We start from the raw sequence: 26,968 nt of genomic DNA on the forward strand, positions 1-26,968 counted from the left end.
AAGGACGCTTAGTTACCACAAACAAGGAAATGAGAAGTCATGTTACCTTGCTACCAGTATAGAAGGTATATGCTCGTATAATGAGATCTGTACTACGTAAAGATTTGAATATATATTGGATACCATCTACTGTCGCTGACTGGTAAGTTTGATTCAGAAACCGAATGTTCAGGTGGATGATATATTCAGCTGACATGGGTTAGTTCATCGAGAGACGGTTGGTATATGATTCTTACTTGTTGTAGTTGTTGTTTAGTGGATGATTGTATCCAACTTACTTAGGTTTTAAAGCACATGGTTGATGTGTGCAGATCACGTGGGCTGGTTGTACAATATATTCTTAAATATGTAGGGTAACTTGAAGTCTAAACAGAAAATATACAAACGTTTCAAAGACAGACAAAACCAGTAAGGTGGCCTAGCTTTGGTTGTTGGTGGTCCATAGCCCGTTGGTGGTCCATAGCGGGTTGCATTTTTGAATTGAGACTTAAATTCTCTTTTTGTCGTTCCTGACAGAAATTGATCATATATACCAACTTCGTTCTCGTTACAATATGACTGAAATATTGTTGGTGTGACGTGAAATGTTAACTCACTCACTCAAAGACAAGCACTCCCAAACACAACGTGTGGGATGTATGTGCACGATACAGTAACCCCATGTACGTGAATGGAGTGTCATTTTTGATTTGAAGGTGTACAAGAAGGTAAAAAGTCACTGCAGATTAGTGCACTTCTGTGTTCTATCTATGAATAAAGTATAGACACGACCTCTTCTCTTTGAGAGATATTTTCGCATTATTCCATACAGTGTTATTATCTGTAGCTTCTATGGAATGTGATTTTCGTGTAGAATGCATATGTTGCTGAGTTAAGCCCACTTTTGAACTTTTTTAGTGATTATTTTAGTATATATTTTGCTTGCAACAGGGAGTTAAAGCTATACCACGATAATTAATAACATCATTCTCTGATCCTTTCTAGTGAAGAGGTCACACTCCTGCTTTGCACCACTCTTTTGGAAAATGTCCGCTTTTCCAGTATTACATTGCTCATTTTCACCAGTTTTGGTAACATGAAATATGAAGAATATTACGATGGAATCCCATGAATTTATTTATTTATTAGACTTGAGATCTCTTGTTGCGGCGTGAGCATCTTCTGATATATGCATTTATATCACTTGTGTTGCTAACACGTTTCCGCATCAATGCATCATGAGTCTGTAGACTTTCTTTTTCTGTTCGAGGGGATATCAGAAAGTAGTGAGCCTAGCTATATTTTCGATGTCCAGTGTTTGTAAAGTTACCATTTTATGGTGAAGGGATATCCAAAGTTTCACTTGTGTGGACACCCCCACTTTGATATTTCACAAACATTGCGTCCGGCAAGCTGACACTGGTTACAATATACTGGGAGCTGACACTTTTGTGACCATTCAGTTCTTAGCGTAAAAAGTCAAACAGAATGGGGATCGTGAGGTTGGAACAGGCTTGTTCCCATTTCGCCTACATCCCATTTTGCCTACACCCTTATCAAATCAAATTTACACTTGAGTGAACATGTGATTTGTATGCTGTTCACTGTACTTCAGTGGACTAACCCAAATAATGAGGAAAAAAATTGAGTCTGTTTGAGTTGGTTTGGCTATATTAATAGTGTACACGGCAGTATATATACATGTATATACGTATATATCAAATAATATACTATAATCATAACACAACAGGCTAGGTCAAATCACATACGCACATATATATCAAGTTATATTTCAAGTCATTGAAGATATCCCATCATGTTCATATCATTGTTCCCAACAAATATAATTTATTTGCAGTTAAATTATATGTCTAGCTGCGTCCAGGAACTGCAGCACTGTTTTTCTTCCAGTTGATAACTGGTCCTTCAAGCGAGTCAGCCTAGCGTCCAGTTCCTTCTACTTGCCAGGACGTGAGCGCACTTCAGCGCCATGGGCTATGTGCATGCGGAGTCGTCGGTCAGCAGATTTCCTCTTGATTTCCTTGACAAATTCAAACAACTAGGATGGGGATTCCTCAACCGTTTCTTTAGTCACAGATGGACGCCTTCTAAGTGCTTGTTAGTTCTAGGGTAAATAGTTTCATGTTGGTTCCATGTCTCCCATGGAAAGCGTATGTCGTAGTCCACCCATTTGGCCGTGACGTTGTCATTGAATTGCTCGATGGATGGAGTGTTGGGTCCCGCATCCATTACAGTCATCCATGCATCGTATGCTCCCCAGGGAGATGCGACTGAAATTACTATGTGCCGTTGTGGAGGACATCCAATAATCGAGGGAAAAACAGAGCGCCCTTGAGGAGCTGAACTAACTGGATATCGGCGCTATACAAATATCTAGTCGTATCTAGTCATATCGTATCGTCTCGTGGATTTCACCAGCAGGCAGCAGGGGCAAGGCACCCACTCTGTTCTTATGTGAGCGGACTGGTAGGTTCTGGTGCTTGTAATCGGGAGCCAGGCCACAGTCAACAACGTCACGCCAAATAGCCTGACAGTAAAGGAAGTGGCATTGTAATGCAATGCACAATGTAAACCTGCGTCGACAAACATGTGGGCCTGTGAAGAAAGTACCATCCATGTACAGGGTCTCTGCCTAGCTCGGAATATCCAGCATATCAGTTGTAGCAAATACGAGCAGCAAATACGGAACCGCTAGCCATTTAAAGTCTGAGTCCAAGTTCCTTGCAGATCAACCTCAGCTCGAGACTGGGGAAGAGGTGGAATACACTCGATACAGTCCGGATGTCAAGCTCTTGAAGGATGACATGACTGCTACGTTCACCTCTTCAACTGCATTAATCTTATCATCATCATCGTCATCATCATCATCATAGATCTGCTCAACGGAGGTGATGTCGGTCTGCACACGTTCACAGAGTCGGCTTAGAAGACGCGTACCCTCTGGGGCAGTGGTCAGATCCAATGGTGATGTGGTCCCCTATGGTACTGCAACGTGTCTTGCATCCTTCCTTAACACACGTCCAGTGAGTTGCCAGTCGATAGCGATATCCATCATACAGAACTTGCTGCCCGTCCCTCTGTGACGTAATATATTCTAATCTCTGAAGAAATGCGTTTGCCATTTTGACACCACAACATTTCACATCCCTTATATCTTGTACATTAAAACGCCAGTACAAAGAAGAAGAGAACATTGTGTAGGAAGCCAGAGAGTAGTCACTGTATCAATGATAGATTAAAACCACAAATCTTGTCAACATAGATATATTTATTGACTTTGATCTTAAAACCTTAGAGACAAGCCTCTTTATTAAAACAATAAATCTTATCAACATAGATCTAGAGTTACTTTGATCTCATACCTATTACAGCAATTTGCATTATTAAACAACAAACCACTTTAATTGATAAAATAACAAAACAGAATATATTCTTTTGACGACACCGAGCAGGAAATGTCGGCCATCCCAGTCACTGTAGGCGAAATGGGAACATCTCATGTTATATACCAATCACTCTTTCAAAAGCGATTATTGTAAAAACAACTATGGTCAAGTGAAAGTGGTGATACACTCTCGAAACATGCATAATTCATAACATTGATTGTCTTCAACATATCTCCCTGTTTTTCAATCGTCAACCAAAACTGAAGCTCCCCTGCCTTTCTTTAAGATTGTGTATGGTTAATGTATGTGGGTTACGTTGGCTGGTTCATCCGACAGATCTACAATTCCTAGTCATCTAACCGTGCATATACACAACGGGTAGAACAGGTTATTTTCGTGAGAGAATTTCAATTGAAAGCAATGGACAAAAATCACATATCATTGTGTTAGACAGATCGTCGTCAAACCAGAAAGTCGCCCATTGCTATGTACTTACAGATAACAACTATTGCGTCGCTCACAAAGAAAAGCACTCGGCATGGTTCATAATACCATGTATGGGTCTTCATCAAAAAAATTATCTTGTTCATTACGATTAAGGATCAGATTCCAAACGTGATTCAAAGCACAAAACACCCACCTCATAAGTCAGATCACGTGTTTTATACTGGCAAAACATCGATAAAAAGCGTGAATACTTATTCACCTCATGTTTGTGAAAACTGTACACACACTCTAGCTCAGGAGTACACACGCACTACGCACGCACGTTCTCTCTACAAAAAAAGCTGTATCGGGTTATGCAACTGTCCACTCGAAATATCCACACACGTGATATGGCATTGAGCATAATTTTTTTCGTTCATGCTTCATGCCCGTTTAGTTTTGCACTAATGGTACTTTTTGTCAGACATCCCACAAAAAATGTCCGGTCCCTATGAAGAAACATACCGCCTAGAAAAGCCGCAGATATTGATGTTCCTTGAGTCTGACAAGGGGAAATGCGTGCTGAAGGCTCTACAGGAACAGGAGGGATGCATTATAGAGGTGAATTCGGAACTGTCAGAACTTGGTGAGTTGAGAGTGTGGAAGATTGGGAATGTATCCTGGAAGTTGAGTGAGTGAGTTAAGTTACGCCGCATTCAGCAATATTCCAGCTATATGACGGCGGTCTGTTAATAATCGAGCCGGGACAATCCAGTGATCAACAGAATGAGCACCGATCTGCACAGTTGGGAACCGATGACATGTGTCAACCAAGTCAGCGACCCGGACCGTTAGTCTCCTCGATCCGTTAGTCTCCTCTTACGACAAGCATAGTCGCCTTTTTATGACAAGCATAGGTTGCTGAAGGCCTAATCTACTCCGGACCTTCACGGGAAGGTAGCCTTGAAACCGAATAAATCAGGGTTCAAGAATATGTGATGGAAAAGCATTGGTTTGAGAAACTGCTCGTCGATAAATATGTATGTTTATTTGACATTCGTTTGACGTGATAGATGTCTAAATAATATCATATTTTTATAAATTAGATAACATCGTTAGTCTTTACCGCCCACATAAATCAACAGTAAGACAAGCAGACATGGGTTGTTGAAGACCCATTCTACTCCGTATCTTCACGGATCTGTGTTCAAATGATCGTCACTATATTTTGGATCAGATGGTGGCAATGCTTGGTTTGTTTAATCAAGTCTAAACTTTTTCAATGGAGTTATCTTCTGGTGCAATATTGACAGCCACTATATATCCCTCATATATACCGCACATTAAAACACCGAAATGTACTGTGCGACATGCAATATATTGATCTTCATACTGTGGTTATCAGAATAGATCGCATTGTTTCGTTGTTACAGATATGCCAACACCCCTGAACGTGTCTTTTCTCAAGCAGCAGATAACAGAGGTCGTAGTAAGTTAACCCTGTAATCAGTGACTGGCGCGACAGGGATAGATTAGCTTTAACTAGAACTGACAGGACACACGTAAGCTCATATCACCACTAAACATAAAATCATCCTGTGCTGACCATATAACTGAAGGCAGATTCAAATCGCTAAGATGATTACTATTTGCGTTCTTTGGGTTTGCCGATAACTAAACTTGCTACATGATGCTGAAATATTGCGCTGAATCTGTAGGACTGTTTCATCGTTAACTGGCGTCAATAATATATTTGAGGTCTGCGGTCACTCTTCTTTAACTTACATTTTATATTCGTTCAATCGTCGTCATTGTTAAGCAAAGCTGAAACTTGACAAAAAGCATCGATGGTTTTTTGTAGGATGACGTCATCGTCACTTCCATTGGGCCAAAGGTAGATATGCTGTCGGGACGACTTTCCAGGTGTATTTTTAAGGCTGCAGGGAAAGAAATAGGAGAAGAGTGTAGGAAAAAGTGCCCAGGAGGATTAGGTATTTCTGAGGTAGTTGAGACATCTGGCGGAAGGCTGAAGTGTAAAGCAATATATCATTGTTGCCTGCCCAGTTGGAAGAACAAGGTGCTTAGACCAGATGAGGTAAGGGTGATGTAGATTATTTTTGTTTATCCTTACAGTTCAGCCCAATCAATATAAATATATCATTTAGCGCTATATCACAATAGCGCTGAATATTTCAGTTATAGTTAAATATTTAGTAGACGAGCCAAATCAGTCTGTGACCCCGCCCATCTCCCAGCTGAAATACACCATCTCAGAGCAACATTTGTCAACCTGAACGGCTACCCCAAACATTTAGTAGAAAGAACTATAGTCTCAACACTCTAGCAGCAGAATGAACCTCCTAGTCGTGAACCTTCTCTTATCAGAATCAACATACCCCACTATAATGTGCAGGGTAATCGATAATGTGCAGTATCAAGGCGAGCTACGTCACGACATGGGCGCCGCTATGTTGTGACGTCATAACAAGGTGTTTAGAAGGTTTCATATCTAGGAATTACTTCACATTAAAAAGCAAAGGAGATCAGGTATTCTTCCGTTACTTTTGAAGAAAAAAGACCCAATTTTGAGAGCTGAATGGTGGCACCTCTGTTGATCGGAAGATGACAATGACTACTCTATCGTGGAAGATACTTCAGTGTAATATTTTTACAGCAATATTACGATAGTATTACGATAGTGCGTACAAATGGAGAAAGTCTCTCTCCATTTTAAATGACTAGTGTAATACTGCTAGACGTATGACGTCATCATGATTCACAGATATGACGTCACAATACTAATGCTGTTGTCGCAGTGGTACTCGACCTTGTTTGACTGATGGAAACTGAGAGTCCTTACCGCAGGCAGTTTCTACTGATTTGTGTTGGAGAGTAATGATTATCCTCTATACAGCCTGTAAGTTTACACCCGGGTTGCCAGAGGCACACTACTCAATGAAGCTCATCTTGCCTTTTCCACTGTTTATCTGTATGGTTGTACAGGGCCCACTTGCACACATTTGCACAAAACGATCTTAGAACTACAATCATTGTAAGTACTTAAGATCGCGATCTTAGGCTTCGGCTACAATCACCATCCACTTGCACAAAGCGATTGTAGGCTAAGATCTTGGTAAGTTACAATCAAAACTTATTAATTACAATTGGTCGGAACCAATTGTAAGGAGCTAAGATCATTGTAGTCAGTAGCAAAATGGCGTTCAGGTTGGTTTCAGTTTCACGCAAATAATTAGCTTTACGTTTGGGGATTGCTTTTATATTGCATAAAACTGTATGATTCGCCTCGACACTTCAACAACACGGAGAATGCAACATCGATTTAACGTCTGAAATATCCTTATTTGAGATAGTGAACAACATCATTATCGAGTCGATGTCATAGAGTACAATTCTCACGCGATTCAGTGCTGGAAAAAGTATGAACACCATACCTTTTTGATAAACAAGGAAAGGATAGCAACGAAAGGTGTCTGTATGCGATTAGCAGTGGCCATGACCTTTTCAATAACTCAAGGGCAGCTAATTTTAGTTTTTACGCAAGATGGGAGTGGCTTCCCTTTGCGTATTATACCGTTGCTGTAAAAACTGCCATGCCCCAATACAATGTATGTTATATTGTGACAGCGCAGATCTCCACATATATTTCTTTTCGATCATAGACGTGTCAATAATCTACAGTTGGATAACGAACAAATTTGTGTTTCTTTCTGACGAGAGAATCGAGTTTTAATCTATGCGTTTTAAATATAATACAAGTATTCTTCAAACAGGAAAATACGCTTGCTGAGGCATGTGAAATTTGCGTAAAAAAGTTTTTTAACAAAAAGAAAAAATAATTATCAACAAAATAGCGTAAAGCAATTAACATACGGTAGATAAGTATTTAACAACACATACAAAACACACGGAATAATAACGTTTTCATATTTCCCTGTCATGCATTTTCCACAACACTCCCACAGTCATGTCACACTTTCATATCTTTACACATCTAATGCTTGTGGGATATATTTGGGATTTTCCTCAACATAACAGCGACGAGATGCCAAACTCAAATTCATTGACAGCCATTGACAAATCATAGTAGATTTAGGTGTTGTATCATAAGGAAATTTTGTTTATAATTTATGATATCTTTTAATTTTCATGAGTACTAGGTCAGTAACTCAAAACCCAAATTTGTTAATGTACCTGTTTGTATTTCAATATTTTATCATAAAACGTGATATTTCTGTGGTTGCAGTATGACATTCTGAGTTCATAAATAATGTTAGAATGTAGAAAAATCAGAGAATAACCCACGAGGTACGAGTTACCATACATGTTATCTTCCACGTTATCATTACAAAGATATGTGGGGTTTTCTTGCTTTTTTAAAATACATTTTTTAATAGTTATATATATATATTTATTTATTTAAGTTTTGCTTTGTTTTGTTGTTTTCATGAAAAATCTGCAAGGTGCGATTAAGGAAGGAATGTCAGTTGCGTGCAGTTGAAGACAACTGTAGACAGGAGTCGAGTTTAAGAAATTTCTACCTCCAACGTTGAATAGTTCGATCTTAGTTAAGATCGCGATCTCAGATCCATGCTGTCTTAAGATCGTCTTTGTGCAAGTGGATTAGGGCAACTGTATGGTGATTGTAAACTTGATTGTAGGGACCTAAGATTGATTGTAACTAAGACTGCTCTGTGCAAGCGGGCCCGGGTAATTTCTTGGCAGGAGTAACACGGTGGGCAATTGTATTGTGTATGTTCTATATGTATTTAATAAATTTTATCGTTGGTAACTTTATAACTTTTATACTAAATTATATACTCGTTAAAACTGTTATGTTGCTGTGACTGGATGAGAGAGATCTCCGTTATCCAAATGTCTTATTACATACCCCATCAGTCACTCCGTCGACCGTTACACCTACCATGGCCAGATCAGTCACCACATCAGCCGTCTCATAAAGAAAACTACCAGCATCGATGTAACATTCCACTGGAATAAGACCCTGAAACCCATCCTAACTACTAAGTACCAAATCAATGAGCCAGTGTACGAGTTTCCTCTACTAAGTCCGCAAGACGTCTCAGGCGATGCATTTACAAACTGCAATGTGATTGTGGCTCCAATCACATAGGTGAAACATTCCGCCCATTAGACATACGCCTGAAGGAGCACAAAACATCTGTACAAAAAGTGCACAAAAAATCAGCTCTCTCAGAACACATGATCAAAAACCCTTCTCACTCCAGTGACTAGCAACAATCAGTAACTACTGTTGTCCATGTTTGGCGCTAACGCACACTCCTGGAGTTTCTAACGATAAGACCATTACAACAGCAGCTGAACACGGACCAAGGAGCGTACCAGGGTATTCGCGCGAAGTCGAATTTTAAATTTCGGTTATTCGCGGGAAGGCGAAAATCGGTACTCTTTGATGACTGGTGACGTATTTGCAGTGTTTGCACAAGGGATTAGGGCAGGATTATCGGCTTACCCAATTTATGGCTCCAAACCCTAGCTGCTATGCCACAAGACGACCGATGTCATCCACAGACCGACTACATCACCCCCACCTGGATGGAAGGTGTCTCCCGATGACATGATGGAACCTTCGCCTGACCCTCGGCCCAAGACCCAACAACAATTTGGAGGGTTGGCATGGGCGAGTTAAGAAACTTGTCGAGGAAACCCATCATACTGTTTTCGAGCTGATTCGCTTTTGGTTGGCAGAACACAACACAACAGAATTGCACCTGGTTCAGTACAAGGCAGGGCAACGTCTCCAACGCAAAACTAAACGGTAGCACGACCTGCAAAGAAAGCTGGATGACATGAAAACTAGGCTGGACCTCCAAGACCTCGCCAGAACATCTTATGCCTTAAACTTGCTAAAATATTGTGATTTGTACATTGTTAAATGAGTATATGGTTAGAATATTGTCCATTTAGTATTTCCAATCTATAAAATTAATCTAGTCATTTGTATATATGAGCAATAAGTAAGAATATTTTGTCCAGTTTTTTAATCAATGTAACATGATAATATATATCAAATATATCAAGATATAAAAATGTCGATAAGTGAGTGTGTGCTTTTATATGCATGTAGTTTAATTCATACAATATGTGAACAAATGAAGAGCTGTACCCTTGAATAAAATATCTTAACGTAATAGTAGTTTGGATTTTAACCTTTTCGAATCATCCCTTAGCCCTCACCGAGGGAGCATGAACAAACACTCAATCACATGTTTTTCTTCTTAATTGGGAAAGGACCATTATTCGCATGAAGATGAAATCAAAATTCGCTCAATGTTTACAAAAAATCGCCTTCGTGCGAATGAACCAGTGTACCTGCCTAGCGCGTGGAAAGTCATCCAGGTCATTGCTGACTTCCACCCACATCCGCTAATGACTTGTATAAACATTTCCCTTGTATCAAGTCTTCCTGTGTGTAAATAATGTAACTATTGTCTTACCCTTTCATCTCACGTTTCTCATTCAATTAATAGTATACAACTGCAACACTGGCTTCTTGTACAATTTAGAATATGTGCTCATTGGTGTATGTTGTTTGTATCAATTGTTCTGACGAAGGGGCAAGGAATAGCCCAGAAACGTTGTGACAAGTAGTTGTCATCCATGATATTTGCCTTTTACATCAATACCAACTTTTAAATGCCTCTCAAGAACCTCCAGATATTTAAGTTGTCAACAGTATTCGTTGTTTTTATTTTGTAAGGTGTTAAGACAGGTTGTCAGTGAGTGTATCAACAAAGCCTCGAATCAGGGATACAAATCCATTGCCTTTCCTGCACTTGGATGTGGCAATCTTGGTTACCCAAAGTACGAGACAGCAGCGGCCATTGTTGACACTGTGCGGGAGTTTGATAATGACCTTCTTTCCCTTGTGGACGTGCATGTCGTCGGTCTTCCAGAAGACCTTGACTTCGAAGAGGTAGGTACCTGAAATCTGACGTTGACGTAACCTTGGTTTTCGGTTGCTGCATGATTAAAAATATTTGTTTGCCAAACGAGTTTGTGCCAAGCCTGTCTACAGGATAGTTGTTGAACATTTCAGGCTTACACACGACACCTACACAAAGTAACGGCTTCTGAAGATCTCAGCTCAGGTAATTCATTTATTCAGAAACAAAATTTCAAAGTATGTACTTATTCACTTCCTTGTGTATAGATTCCATTTGTGACAATCTAAAGTTATTGCCAATTACAATGTTTGTCTTCATAGAAATCATTACGATTGGCAAAAAGAGCCTCTTCCTTCTGGCAGGGGACATAACTGAGTATTGTTCGGACGTCATCGTACACCCCACAACAAAACAACTCTCATTTGATTCAGGTAAGATACTGAATTATTCACAGCTCATTATGATTATGAAATGGAGAAATTTCTAAACATGCCCTAACCGACTCCAATTTACATGACGACCAAGATACAACCGTCGAAAATCTTACAAGAGGTGCATGTTCTACCGAACCTGAGATATGAGTTTAAGATGAGCTGGTTCTTGTGTTGATCTACTTCAAACATGAGACTCCAAGATCTGAATTATAGCTTTTACTCTTACTACACCCACAAATAGTGATACTATATACCTGTATATCTCTCTGTGTGTATCTTGTTACGGTTAAGAATGTACCGTGACAACAATTTAAGAAATCCCTTGTGAACCAGCAAAACAGAACAAAGACAAGTCTTTTACGTTCAAATTCTGTATTATTATGCAACGAGAGAGAGGTATACAAAGTCACAGGTCAATATAACAATTCGTTGGTTTCACATTAATTTCGCAGAGCGTGTAAAAATATGTACTGTCCAAGTTCCGCTTTCCGCGTGCGTTTACCGATAGTGTAGACACACTCTAAAGAAAACGAAATATCAAACCAAATTCATAGTTGTATGTCTATTACAACTTATTTTTATACCTGTATGTACAAAAGACCGGGAGTAGTGAAATAAACAGCTTGATTTATGTCAATAAGTTCTTGTATAAACACATCTTACCACCACCGTTCTTCCCGCACAACCCCTTCTCACTACTATCAAAACACACATTTCTGCAACCGTCAATATCAATACCTGAAAAGCATAATTATGTAAATCGATATATTTAGTCAGCTATGAACTGTTGTCACTCGTAAATAATTATTATTTAATCATTTTTTTGAGTGTATTTACACTATAGGTAAGCATACGACTAAACCGGAATTTGACCAGTAAATATTTTTACTCACTCTGCGCATGCGCACAGCGAATCTGAAATTAATGTGAAACCAACGAATGCTGATTACAAATACAATTCAAGAGAGACAAAATCTAAGTCAATGGGTCACAAAATATATATAGTAGCAAACTCACCAAAGTCTCAGTACGAGAGGTAATCAACTATGCAGAATGTCAACACAGCGATCGGTGTGACAGTAGATAATGTAGGTCAGGCGTTGACGGGTTTTGATGATCAAGCGTGGCAGTGATGTAACTCCAGCAAATATGAATGAGTGTGTGTCGCTCTCAACACGGCAACCCGCCTTTATATGTATTTACTAAGTCATTCCCGAAAGTTCGGGCATACACGAACATCGTCAACACTGTAGAATGCCCCAGAATAAGTCTCCTGAAAGTAAAGACATCGAAAACTAGGAGCAGATAAATTCCGGAAAACCAGAATCCTAAAAGTGTTGACCAGCTATTATAACGAAATGTGACACATGATATTTAATATTCAAAACACTAAATGTTGTGACTCAATAATAATTATGACTGAATTAATAACAATATATACAGAAAATACACACTCGTATCTATCTATCTATCTATCTATCTATCTATCTATCTATCTATCTATCTATCTATCTATCTATCTAATGTGTTGAATATGTCTGTTCTATCTGTTCAATTCAGGTGACGTTTCATTAAGTTTGAGACTAAAATGTGGCCCAAGTTTTGTTGAAGAATGTCAGGATGAAGGTTTGTATATTTGAGAGAAACAACAAAATCCTGTCTAGATCTATAGGTATCTTGTGCTAAAAGCAGAGTCAAAGGTACATGTCTATATTATGCGAATTGTATTTGTTGTGTATGTGATTGAGTATGAAATAGTGATGATAACAGGTGTTCACTTATTCTTCCTGGCTACAGTTGCATCACTTTATATGGTTTTCACTGGTCACGAGGGGTACATTGCTTCTTTCTGTTGAAGGGAGGGGGTGGGGTGGTTATAAACAAACATGTATGACGGGAATAAATGCACACAAGCATATGGACCATCATTCTCTTCCCACAGAGGTTACTCCTATCATATCTTCCTACGTAGCCTCTGTTCTAATACGTCCCTTTCATGGTGCGAGTGTTCAAGACTCGCGATTGGAGGCGTTGAGATGGAGTCAGTATCAGTCAGAGACGTTGTTTCAAGAGTGATCATTCGCAACATCTCGGTAATTTCCGGATGCATCGGGAAAGCTTGCCACTACCAGTTTTTGTTTCTACAAATACACCATGGCGATTGATCCCTGCACTCTCTATTGCTAGTTTCTAATTTTCAGTTAAACATGAAATACCGAAGTTTCCCTTCGCACGTTGACGAACCAACTCCATGGGGCCGCCATATTGGAGCTAAGTCTATTTAACGCATGTTCTGATTGAATAGTAACAAGGGAGATAACTCCTGTTGCGATTTTTTGCCGCAAGGTGATTTCTCGATGACCTGGAAATATGGCCGTATTAGAACAGAGGTTACGTAGGAAGATATGACAGGAATAACCTCTGTGGGAAGAGAATAATGGACCATAAACAAGCATACAGTGAACATCAACCCATGATCCTCTAGTGACCAGTGCACAAAGTAGTTATTTTAGCGAATACAACAATGTTAATTTTGTACAGTTTGAAGCATGTTTATCGGATCATAATAAGGAGTACCAGAGTACTTGGCAATAATCCAATACCGACCACTACCGACCACGTCAAGACAAACGATGGCAGCATTGGTAATTTCTCTACATCATGGATGACTCAGTTATTGGAAATAAAAGATTACTAACACCCAGTACCAAATGAATCCCCATGCTTCGTCCGTCCAGCGTGTAACAGAGAACATGTTATCCGCTTGTAAGTGGGGTACATTGAAAATAATAGAAGAGCGTGCTGACATTTGCGTGTGAGGTAAGATAAATGGAAATGCCATCCACATGTCCACCACAAAACAATTTTAAAGCTTCTTTGTTGCCTTGCCTGTTGTAACCTTGATGGAGTGAGTGGGGGAGTTTAGTTTTACGTCGCACTTAGCAATATTCCAGTTATATGGCGACGGTCTGTAAATAATCGATTGTGGACCAGACAATCCAGTGATCAACAACATGAGCTTCGCTCTGCGCAATTGGAACCGATGACATGTGTCAACCAAGTCAGCTAGTCTGACCACCCGATCCCGTAAGTCGCCTCTTACGACAAGCAAAGTCACCTTTTATGGCAAGCATGGGTTGCTGAAGGCCTATTTTACCTCGGGACCTTCACGGGTCGTAACCTTGATGGAACAGTTTTCGGTTAGAGAGGCATGGCGCTCTTTGAATTCTTCGTAAAATACCATGGAGGAAAATAACGAAGCATAGCACTTCATAGACAAAAACGTATCATTTATTGTATAAACATGTCGTGCTGGAGCGTCATTTATTCAGTGAACTGCTTTTTCATAAATCCAACCGTAATGGCATTTATCATGTACAGAACACGCACACTAACACACTGTCTACATTTTGTTGTGTATCTGTATTTCAGTCTTAAGAAAATCTGACACAAATGTCTTTTTGAAAGTATAGAAATTCCGACATCTCTCTATCCACATCATTATTCTAATGCATGTGCGTGCGTGTGCGTGTGCGTGTGCGTGTGCGTGTGTATGTGTATGTGTAATAACGTTATGAAGCTTAAATAACGGTATATAACTAAATCTTTGTGCATTTAACAGTTTCAGCAATGCTAAACAAACAAGAAAAATGGTTTAATGTAATTATGCTCAGTTCTCTTACACGTACCAACATGCATAAAAACATTTCCCCAAACATAAGGAATCTCTGCTAAAAAGCACAACCTTTAAACAATTACAACAGAAGCATAACAAACAGACGGCACAAAATGTACTTTAAGGGGGAGCGTATAACTCAAAGTCAAGTCAGGTAATGAAACTTTACACGAAATCGACCGTGATCAGATCGTGAGTAATTATACGAATTAACCGGAGGGCAATGGTTATAAAACCTCAAAGAGGCCACTAATTTTAGTTAGTCATAACACACGTTATCGCTGTCTTTTATTCCACTCATTCATCTGTTACTGATGAGGTCAGCCATTATGTTTTCAGAAAGGGTCATGAAGCAGCATGGCGTTGTCCTCACCGGAGCTCCAGGCTTACAGTGCACAAAGATCCTACACACTACACCTCAACATTTTGGATGTTGGAAGAAGACTGTAAAGGAATGCGTCAAATACGTGGATACGATGGCTAAATACAAGAGCATTGCTTTTCCTGCTGTACCATCTTGTAAGTATGTGACTACAGTAAGATAATTATTATTATTCCTCTTATCATACAATACCACAATAAAAGCATCACTATCCTTACGTTTCATCAGACATCATTGCAATAAATACCAACAGTCTTATCTGGTCATCACTGAGTCGCGGCAATATAGGTGATCTCATTTTGATTCATATCACACACCATTGCATCAGAAGGTGTCTGTATCCCTACTATTAGCACACACCGCTGCCATAAGGCTGTTATTATCCTTACTTTTACCCTACATCACGACAATGAAGTCGAGACTGTCCTTACTTAGACTGAACGTCATGACATTAAAGGTTCTCTCATCCTTGCTTCGTGTTCTTATCCTTGCTGCTAGTATAATTTGGGACAAGTAACTCGTTCATTTCCTTCCTTGATATATTGTTTCACAGCAAAAGGGGCGCAGTTTTCCCTGCTTTTATCATCACGTTCAAGTTTGAACAGAGACTTGGAATGGAAGTGATGAAGCTTAATATGATATAAAGCTACTGATAAGTCGTTACGGAATGTCGTGTGTCCATCCATATCCTGTCAATATTAAACAGATATGCAACGCGGTTCTCTTGAAGAAGAACACAAGAAGGCAGCCTGGCAAATGGTGGAAGCAATCATGACCTTAAAAACGACAACTGTGAACATGATCCTAGTCTTCTGCTGCGACCAGTCTAAATTAGACACATACAAGGACGCAGTGTTCAGGGCTATACCAGACCTCTCTACCAAGGCAGGTATGTAAAAGCATAAATGATCTGTTTTCAACATGTGTTATTATTTGAAGAAAGGGATTGGGTACAACGCCCTATTTACAACAATTATATTGATAGAGACAGAGAAAATATACATGAGAGATCTTGAGTTTGAGAAATTAACAGGTTAGGATGGACAGAAGAATGGTTTAGTTTGATTGAAGTAATGATGGAAATATTTGAAAAACATGATTTTCTTTAATGCCCGAATGATTGTTTTGTTAGGCAGGTGACATCAGCAATTTCAGAATTAACAGAGTGACCAAAATTACACTCTTGTCTAAACAATATACATGTTTATGGTGCAGTCCAAAGATTGCAATAGACTCGGCTTAAAAGTGTGGGCTATTTCGTCTGTTTATGGAAATATTTTAGTCTCTGATATTTAAACGGCATATATATTTCAACAATTTTCTCAAATGTCTTTAGTTTCTGTCCGAGTCCCTCAAAGAAATGTCTTGGTTGACCCTACAAGTTCTTCACTGGTCCCTCGGGGTCCATGGGTTGATGTACCCTGAGCCCAGGTTGACGTACCCTTTATAGAAGGTACTTCAAACAATCGACCCGTCGTGACAGGTGAACAACGTAATTATCCTCCCATCCATCTCGATTTTAATTTTGTATGTACTGTTTGAAATATTGGATCATAATAAGGACTCTCAGAGCAAGAGAATTGGACAATACCCACAACGACAGACGTCCCCCTCCAACCCCACCCAACCACCCACCCCCACCCCCGCAAGATATCGGCAATTACATACGTGACTCAGTTATATCGAATTACTTACACGAAGTAACAGTGGATAACACAGACTAGGTTATTACTCGCTTGTAAGCGGGGTACATTGAAAATAACAGTAGACCACTCAGCCAGTCAGAAACGGCATTTGTGTGTGAGTTAAGATAAATGCCATTGTATCCCATTCGCGTACATTGGTGCACAGTATGTTTGTCAATGAACTGGCCCAGACTCGATTATGTTCAGGTCGTCTTACATGACTAGGGTATTGTTGATTATGGTGTTGATGAACCAATAGAAAAACAAACAAACAATGTCTTACAAGCATGTCACACCGTTACATACGTGATAACTGTGACCCTACTCTTATCATACCCAACTGTGGAATATATCAAGTTGTTTCCGGATAACAGGAAGGATGAAATCTCACATGAGGGCGCTTGTACGGAATGTCACCAAGACAGATATACCAACAGAGGATGAGATGGTTGAAACATCTGGCCGTAGTGTAATGACAAAGGTATGTTCCACAATGATAACTCTGAAGGTCACTGTCAGGTTGAAGGTTGGTGAAATCGCCGACACGCTGATGGCCCATGATGTACAGGATAAAATATGACATCCATGGCTTGGTTAAAAATATAAGGACAATAGTGTTGGAAAGTGACACAAACGACATACTTTTATTTTTTAAATGCAAAAACTACATCGCCATGCCTTCTAGCGGTGCTACAGCATAGCTGTGTTGAGCACATTCATGAAATCGGTTGAGAGGATGATCACCAGTCACACACAGATAACTGATTTCAGTCACGTGTTAGAATGGATACCCATCTACGACCACGAGTGTATTTGTTTTCAACCAATCCCGGGAGACAGGAAAAAATCCGAAAGAATATATAATTTTCCACACATCCTGAGAACTATTGCGAAGTTTGTCTCATCCTGTCATACACTAGCGCTGCAGCAGCCCATGCACTGCTCTCAGTATTGAGAAAACTGGTTATAATAACATGTATGTAATAACACGCTTGACTTGACTGCACTGTGTATACCATGCACATGTGTGTGAGTCAACAATAACGTGTTTGAGTATGTAATAACATATCTGAATAATTACAAAGTGTGCATTTGGTCCTGTTTCCCGCAATCCTCATATGCAAACGAGGAGTCAAAACTGAAAGTTATACAATAGCAGGAAATCAGAAAGGTCCGGGACTACCTTTTCAAAAGGGGTATTTCCCATTAGTAAGTACTCGTGTCATTCCAGCAAGCCGGATGGCCTTCTTGCAGGTTACGGAAAGAGGCGAGTAGTTACGAATGGGGTGTTTGCCATCAGTAACTACTCGTGTCATTCCGGCAAGCCGGATGGCCTTCTTGCAGGTTACGGAAAGAGGCGAGTAGTTACGAATGGGGTGTTTCCCATCAGTAACTACTCGTGTCATTCCGGCAAGCCGGATGGCCTTCTTGCAGGTTACGGAAAGAGGCGAGTAGTTACGAATGGGGTGTTTCCCAGTCACCTTTACCTAGACAAGAGTGCGTCTATAAATAGAACCTACAAATAGAGGTTTGAAGAACTCTTTAACCGAACCCTCGAGATTTGTCTCATAGTATACATCATTTGTTTATCATATTGTTAGGCAGCTAACTGTCCATTGGCATCATACCTAGAGATTTAAAACTGGCATCTAACAGTAACATGATATCATTGTTGAAGATAGTTCAAAATAAAAACAACAGCTAAAGCTAATAATGTTGAATATGTAATAATACATACTATTCATCAGAAGTTTAGACACCAGAGTTAATGTAGCGACTGTTACTTCACTCAACTGTAATAAACTAAATTTTGCAAAATGATAATGCACTTCACTCAACTAGTAAACTAGATTTTGCAAAATGATAATGCCCACACTGTTTAAAAGGCACTGTTTACACATGAATAACACAACATAGCATAACATAAAATGAGTGCTTTAAGTGGGTTTTGATGGGTTTTCAGCTGCAGATGCCTGAAAAACACTCAAGTAGGAACGAATCTATAGCGTCAGTCACAGTGTATTGCCAGGAAAATAAGTGTGACGCTATCTATAAAAAGCTGGCAGACAGGTGTGATGATGAGTACTCCAGGAGAGTTGTGGACCAGCGGATACAGAAGCTGACATCTTCACAGGTATTACCATATGAACAATGACATGATGGTAAACTCGATGGTTCACAGTAGGTGTCATTGCTATTGGTGTGAGGTTGTGAGTGAATGTGAGTCACTGAGTACATCGTTACGCCGCAGTTAGTGGGAGGGTGGGTGGGAGGCACAAGATCTACATATATCGTACCCATGTGGGCATTCGAACCAAGGCCTTCGGGGTGACAGGCAAACGCTTTAAACAAAAACTACCATTACCCTAGGTGTCGTCTAACCGCTACCATACCTGTGGTGAATGTTTAATGAAAAATAGATCTCATTAAATTAAAACTTCTCTGCACGATTACCCGTCCATTAGACAACGCTTTTTTGTTACTGTCGGACAAGTAAAGGTCCCAGGTAGAATCAGCCTTCAGCAAACCATGCTTGCCACAAAGGGCGACTCTGGATGTCGTAAAAGGCGACTAACGGGATCGGTTCCCAATTGCGCAGATCGACGCTTATGCTGTTAATCACTGGATTGTCTGGTCCAGGCTCGATTAATTACAGACCGCCGCCATGAAGCTGGAATATTGCTGAGTTAAATCTAAACTTACTCCTTCACTCTCTCACTGTTCCTGTCAACCTCAGACGGAAGACCTTGTGGCGTTGGCAAAGACAGAAAGAGTAGTCGTCAACATGGAGAAGAGTGGAGAGGTACATCTGGAGGGACTATTCCACCACCTTACCAAAGTGTGTCATCATTTAGATGAGACTCTACAAACAGTTGCTGACTTTGGTTTTGTGGGTACGTATATCTGTTGTGCTAAATATCTACTCTGCCTGTACCGGAAACTGCCTTAGTCTGCACAAAGTGGCATATTGGTTGGAGTTTTACAGAAGATGCATAAAAAGATTTATTGAAATAATCAAATACGTCTTGTGTTTTGGAGGAAACTAGAAACTAGAAAAAAGAAACTGTAAAAGAATTGTGTTTTCTTCAATTTCACTTCAAGAATGAAACAAAAACATGCCAAACCGCGAATAAAGTGACAATTTCTGTATGACTATCCAGCTTATCCCACTTGCTGGGAAAGAGTCGAGTCTGGTCAGAGGGTTTTCAACGTTGCTCAAGGAAGCATAGAGTACATGAGTGTGAAGAATAGCTTCATGGCGACTTTACGTGAAAAGGAACGACATGTTAACATCTCAAAGGTAAACAATGTTGACACAAAAAACAGGATTTATCAAAGTGATCTGAATTAAAGGTCCCATGAAACCAGAAGCTCAAACATAGCCGAACCCAGTCAGAGCCTGTGGGTGTGCACTTAGGTGTAACGAAGCCTTTTCATTGGCCATTGGTTCTTTTGCCGATACGCTCTTTGTTTATGGCGTATAAACCCGATAGAAGCTATTTTCAAATTGCAAGTGGTCAGTGATTGAAGTTGTACATTGCATATTGTCATTAGCAGACAGGAAAGCAGACATATAGGTGTCAATAAACAGACATTGACAAAGGCAGCTTATCACAACCAACATGTTTTTTTTATATAACGAGTAGATTATTTACTTGTTTGTGTACACTACTGCTCACGACCTCATACTGCAGGCAGGCATACTGTTAATATAAACCTATTCACTGCGCATGCGTTATCATCGCAGAGCAGCATAGCCGTTGAAACCACTTTTTCCCCAGCGTCCTGGGGGAAATCAGTGAATCGTTTGAACTCCGATTTGAGTTGTTCTCATTTCGCCTACAGTTGCGTTTCGCCTACACTTAAATTTGGTGAGAAGTAATGAGTGACAGTAACCTACACCCCCATACAATGAGTCATTAGTAGTGTTAATCTGCTAATTTAAAACGACTGACATGTAGGGAGGTGATTTTATACAGAAACATTGACATTTTGGCTTAATGATCTGTGAGTACAGGGCTGTTCTTATAACAGTCTTAGACAATTGACTTGGTAGAGAGATTAATTTGAACTACTACAGATGGGGACTAAGTGACATGTGAGTAGAGTGGTGTTATTATAAAGAATTAGAGCAGTCTTAAACAATTGACTTTGTAAAGAGATTATAGATGTGGAGTCATGGCTGAGTGATCTCTGTAACAAGGTTTTTACTCTGATAGTTTGGAGTATAAACGGAAATATACAGTATGAACATTATATAAATGAAGATATTGCATATTCCTGACATACCAGCATGGCAAATATCCAACGTGTGGAATACGTTACGTCTCAGCGAGATGGACAACAGGTTTTTCATGCAGGGTATCGTTATCTTCTCAATGTTAAACGTAAATTAGCACCACATTAGAAATGTGTCTTTGCGGGATGCAATGCCCGATTAAGTACCATAGGTGACCATGTATCTTCAGTTTCCCGACATGCACACCCTCCAGTTGAAGAGCCTGAAAAGTTTAATGTCCTCAGCAGACTTAGAACCGAGTTCAAGAAGACGCAACCCCAGTTCAACAGATATATGAAGATGAACTTGGGGAGTTAGATGTCCAAGCAGCTGCAGCCATTCCAGCATTTGTCACCATGAAATCTGCACTATACAGACAACGAAGGAAGACTCTGTCCCCACTGCCACAGACTCTATCTGACGTCGCATTGGATGGAAATTGGACACAGACAAAAGATGGTCGTCAGTTTTTATGTGTAGATGACGGTGATGTTATTTAGATTCTTATATTCGCCACGGATGATATGCTTGACATTTTAACTGACTCATAGTGTATTTTCATGGATGGAACTTTTCATATGTGCCCGAGTTTGTGCTTCCAGATATATACAATTCATTTCATGATGCAAGATCAGATGTTACCTGTAGCTTATTGCCTCTTACCCAACAAGACGAGGGACACATATTGCCGACTTTTCAATCTTTTGAAGAAGATATGTCAACAGAGAATAGGAGTTGAACCATGCCCAACATCAGTGCAGGCAGACTTTTAGAGTGCTGCCATTCGTGCAACAGAAGGGGTTTTTCCAGATGCAGATATACGAGGGTGCTTTTTCCACTACACCCAAGCAATCCAGAGGCGAGGAGCGTTTATCCAGAGACTGCCAGAAATGTGCGCAAGTTCAAGCCCATGTTCGTCGAGTTCCACTCCTACCCTTTGATCATGGATGACGGTCCAGCAAGAGAGAGAATAAAGGTTTTTAATGACTATGTGACAAGAACTTGGTTAGATTATGACGCCATTTTGGAATCACGATGGAACTGTTGGTCCCCGAACAAATAACCATTTGGAAGGCTTCCATAACAAGTTAAAATTACGAGTAGGAAAACCACATCTTAACATATATGAGTTTGTCAAAAACATCAAGAAGATCGAGGCCAACGACAGAGTCAAGAGAGCTCAGATTGATCTTGGGGCCTCATCCCGTCCTCGCCTACGTTTGTACAGAGAAACCTAGAACGCCCTAAGAACCAGCTGGCAGCAGGAACTAAGACCACTATGCGGCTTCTTGACGCAGTTTGACACTTACTTAAGTTTAAAAGCTGATAAAAGTGTTACAATCATGCAACATCTCTGGCTGTATGCGGTGTACGTAAAATCCTGGATTATCCCCAGTTGCTGTATGCAATGTCTATAAAATTCATCATGCAATAAACTCTGATTCATAAACGCATATTTTGTTTTTTATTCTAAATCTAGTATTCCTAGTTTGTCTTTACAGTTAACAGTTATTAGACTGGTCCATTTATGAGTACAGGGTAATCAGATGGCAATTTAAGTCTTGTGTTGGCGAAATTGCACTGTAGGCGAAATGCAACTGTAGGCGAAAGGGTACCAATCCCTCCGCTTTGACGGGCTTTTTTCACCGCGTTTTTCAACTTTATAGGTTGAATTGACATATTTAATGATTCTTTTCAGTAAGTGCATACCAAAAGCTATCAGAACCTGCAAAATTGTTTTACGTTGCATGTGACCTTCAAGCAATTCTTTTGAAAATGCTTAATTATAAAATTGACCTTTTTCATGATTCGAATTATTTGCATTTGAATCCCGTTCTGCAATAGGAGGCATTACAGTATCTTCATGTTTCACCTCAGATTGAGAGGATTCAGATTCCGGATCTGTACAGACAGTACCAGATCGCCATGCAGACTGTCCATCAGGAGCACCCCTCCAAAGATAATGAACGCATCATCTGGCATGGAACTGACGTTGAAGCTGTTCCCAACATCAACAAATATGGTTTTAATAGGTCTTACTGTGGAAAGAACGGTCAGCAGGCAATCGAAATACCCCTTAAATAAAACCATCGATGAACATCATGAAAGAAAAACATTATAACTTTGAACGAAAACATTTGTGATCAAACAAACCAAGCATTGCCACCATCCGATCCAAAATTTACTCATGGTCATTTAAATAGAGACCCGTGAAGATCCAGGTTAGAATAGGTCTTCAGCAACCCATGTTTGCTAGTCTTTCTGTTGATTTATGTGGGAGTGGAGGCCTTACGATGTTATCTTATTTATCAAAAAATTATTATATACATACATCATGTCGAGCGAATGTCAGATGAAAATACATATTTATCGACGAGCATTTTCTCAAACCAATACTTTTCCATTACAAATCCTTGAACCCTGATATGTTCGGGTCAAAGGTAGAAAAGGCCTTAAGCAACCCATGCTTGCCACAGAAGGCGACTATGTTTGTCGTCAGAGATCGGGTGGTCCGGCTCGCTGACTTGATTGACACATGTCATCGGTTCCCAATTACGCAGATCGATGCTCATTCTGTTGATCACTGGATTGTCTGGTTCAGATTCGATTAATTACAGACCGCCGCCATTTTGCTGGAATATTGCAGAGTTCGACGTAAAACCTAACTCATTCATTCATTCATTCATGCATTCAACAGACACACCTTGTCGTGACATGATTGTTGTTTCACAGTGAAACATATGTTTAAGATTGTGTAATGGACTCAGCTGTTAATTTAGTTAATTCTTAATTATATACACGAGTGCATAGTTATGAAGTAGTGTTTGGAGACATTGTACATACTGTATTTGTATTACATAGTTTAGGATAGCATTCAGCAGTATATCCCTGTACGGTGCCTGGCATAAAACATTTTCTTTTTCATCCAGATTGTGATACGGGCATGCTCTATTCTTAAGGCAGGTCATGCACGAAATATTTTTTTCAGCAATCAATCCATAAATTTTTCATCTCCAAGACTGCCTTGAATTATCAAAACTAATTCCCTGACATTTACCATTTTCCTCCCACATGGGCTTAAATACTGCAAACACTAATCTCTCTGTCTCTTTAAAACTATGATACCATTCATTTTTCAATTACTGATTTCAGGTTCCCAATACGGACAAGGTGTGTACTTCGCCGTGACTTCGTTCGTCTCTTCTATAGACAAGTACTCTCCACCAGACACTCACGGAATCAAATATGTCTATAGGGCTCGGGTCCTGACGGGCAGATACACCATGGGCAATGCTACTATGAGGGATGCTCCCCGTCTTTGCCGAACTGGCTCTGTCAGGTACACCTCGACCACTAATGACACTTCACAACCATCACTGTTCTGCATCTATCGGGACACACATTCCTACCCAGAGTACCTGATTTCTTTCAAGCTGTCAGTGCCTTAAATGCTATAGCTCACTCCGGACAGCGTCTGGTGGGAATGTTTCCTGGGACACCTTTCAGTCACAGAATCGAGGACCTGCTTGTGTCCCTTTTCAATTATTTTACGTTATTATTGCATGATGGGTAGATTTCCGCCCCACTTAATCTCGGTCACATGACAGCCTTGACGGTAAGTGATGTCAACCCTGGGGCGTCGCTTTGTCTCCGTGACTGGGTTGGTTTAGGGTTACATCATATCTGTATCAAAATGGCAGCTGTTCACTTTTGTTACATAAGAAAAACAATTATTTACTTCAGTTCGGTTGATCCAGTGGCATAAGGACCTGATTCATAAATCAGTGGAGCAACCTCACTAGAAGTCAACAATGGTATATCATTACCCTTAAGGTCATTTTGTCGAATTCTGATTGGTTAAAAGCTAAAGCATGTGAAACAATAAAGGCGGATTTACTAGGGTATACGAATCGTACACACGTCGCGTGATACACTACACGGGTTTGTACGAATGATCTTGACCTTGGATGGAATGTGGCTGCCAAATGGCTGATAGCTTCGAAATTTTAGAGTTGACGTATAGAATTATGAGTATAAACAGAGGAATAAAATTCTTGCCATAATTTCTTATTTGCTTGTTTCAATAAATGTTTTAAGCTGTCTTACAATTCTTATGTCTGACCAAGGAGACTAAAGAGCTGATGTTAACACATGTGATCTAACGATAGTTTTGCGTTCTTTAGAATGTTTTAAAAGGGATGGCCGTGGTGTATCATTTATACTTTCATACATTCATTCACATGTACTTTTTTCTTTTATTATTTCTTTCATTAATTCACATGTACATTTTGCTCTTCATTCATTCATTCATTCATTGTAAGATTTCGACTGATACAGTAAACTGGCTGAAGAACTGTTAAACACAGCCGAATTTAGAGTTGACGTATAGAATTATGAGTATAAACAGAGGAATAAAATTCTTGCCATAATTTCTTGTTTGCTTGTTTCAATAAATTTATCCAGGGTATAAAATATTTCTGTTTCTCAATTGTTGTGTAACAAATCCTCAAAATTGATCCTTTTTACCACAAACGGAGCCACCCCGAGTTGTCTCCCCTTATGATCGTTCAGGAAATAGTATGGCAAAGAGTTTGCGCCTCATTCTGCCGAATGTAGAATTGTGTTCACAGATAAGCTAAATTATAAGATCTTAAGGGTAATAAATTCTTCACATGGTGTTTTGAAAGGGTGTACGGGACTGTAAGACCCTTGTAAAGTTCGTATGTCTTGAGGCGCTCAGACAGACGTCTTACAGACGCGTGCACCCTTTCAAAACACACGATCATCACTGCTAAACAATACTGACGGGCGCTTGTGTGTACAGGGTGTTTATGGGTGATTATACAGGATATCCGTCCATTTCAAGTATTCTCTGAAATTGTCTATTACCATTCAGCACGTATTTTAGACATTACCATACACTATGTTGCTAGTTGTTCAAATGCATTTTAAGGAAAGCCTTATACCAACTATATGATACAAGTGAAACTAACGAGTACATGTACTTTGGTTTCTTCTAAATGTCATTGTTCAGTTCCATTTCTATAGTGTTATACAAGGTGATGTTGTTTGTCAAAACAATGACCGGACGATATTGAAACAGTGTGCATGTGCGGATTGCTGCCTCAACTGCACTTCGCATGCAGCAGTCAGCATCTGCCAATATTATAATTTATAATATGTCTCAATGCCTCTTCTTTGTCATGAATATGTAACATGTCACAATGTAATTCTGGACTCACTATGGCCACCCTCTTACAAGGAATTTGGCAAAAATAAACATGCAGCTGTTATGTACATGTATACGTGCTAAGGATGAAAAAGTGAAGAAAAAAATTCGAAAACTCAAAATTTAAACTCGCCTCAGTGGTTACAGATATACGGCCTTCTGTACTCTCTGCTTATTATATTAAGGGTGGTGATGTAGATGAAGGCTACGCAAGGAAAATTAGATGATGTGGGTATACTTAGTACGTCAACAGGAAGCTGTGCGGTCAACGAGATAGTTTGTTTTAAGCTGTCTTACAATTCTTATGTCTAACCAGGGAGACTATAACGAGCTGATGTTAACACGTGATCTAACGATAGTTTTGCGTTCTTTAGAATGTTTTGGAAGGGATGGCATTGGTGTATCATTTATACTTTCATGTATTCGTTCATATGTACTTTTTTCTTTTATTATTTCTTTCATTCATTCACATATACTTTTTGCTCTTCATTCATTCATTCATTCATTGTAAGATTTCGACTGA

At 39.7% G+C, this 26,968-nt stretch overlaps 1 protein-coding gene across 2 annotated transcripts; it reads left to right on the top strand.

The window, feature by feature from the left end:
* Nucleotides 1–14: 14 nt before the first annotated feature.
* On the top strand, nt 15–25,642 carry LOC137265732 (protein mono-ADP-ribosyltransferase PARP14-like). 2 transcript variants are annotated; one of them, XM_067801174.1, is made up of 16 exons: nt 15–142; nt 4,297–4,458; nt 5,246–5,301; nt 5,674–5,706; nt 10,573–10,788; nt 10,912–10,963; nt 11,080–11,190; nt 12,754–12,819; nt 15,209–15,388; nt 15,958–16,140; nt 17,311–17,417; nt 18,900–19,070; nt 19,674–19,830; nt 20,098–20,237; nt 23,094–23,268; nt 24,369–25,642. In XM_067801174.1, exons 2-16 carry the CDS (start codon nt 4,311–4,313, stop codon nt 24,662–24,664), a joined length of 2,091 nt encoding a protein of 696 aa, XP_067657275.1. In that variant the 5' UTR covers nt 15–142; nt 4,297–4,310; the 3' UTR covers nt 24,665–25,642. The 2 variants fall into 2 exon arrangements, with proteins under 2 accessions (XP_067657275.1, XP_067657274.1); XM_067801173.1 differs by having other exon boundaries at nt 25–142; nt 5,674–5,907.
* Nucleotides 25,643–26,968: the final 1,326 nt, after the last annotated feature.

This window comes from Haliotis asinina, chromosome 15, assembly GCF_037392515.1.
Source record: "Haliotis asinina isolate JCU_RB_2024 chromosome 15, JCU_Hal_asi_v2, whole genome shotgun sequence".
Lineage (NCBI taxonomy): Eukaryota > Metazoa > Mollusca > Gastropoda > Lepetellida > Haliotidae > Haliotis > Haliotis asinina.

Bases quoted from the DNA above. Each gene is read 5' to 3' on its own strand.
- LOC137265732 (XM_067801173.1), top strand. From the start codon at position 4,311: ATGTCCGGTCCCTATGAAGAAACATACCGCCTAGAAAAGCCGCAGATA. The intron at 5,302-5,673 runs GTAAGTTAACCC...GGTTTTTTGTAG, and splicing joins AGCAGATAACAGAGGTCGTA to GATGACGTCATCGTCACTTC. The intron at 11,191-12,753 runs GTAAGATACTGA...TGTTCAATTCAG, and splicing joins ACAACTCTCATTTGATTCAG to GTGACGTTTCATTAAGTTTG.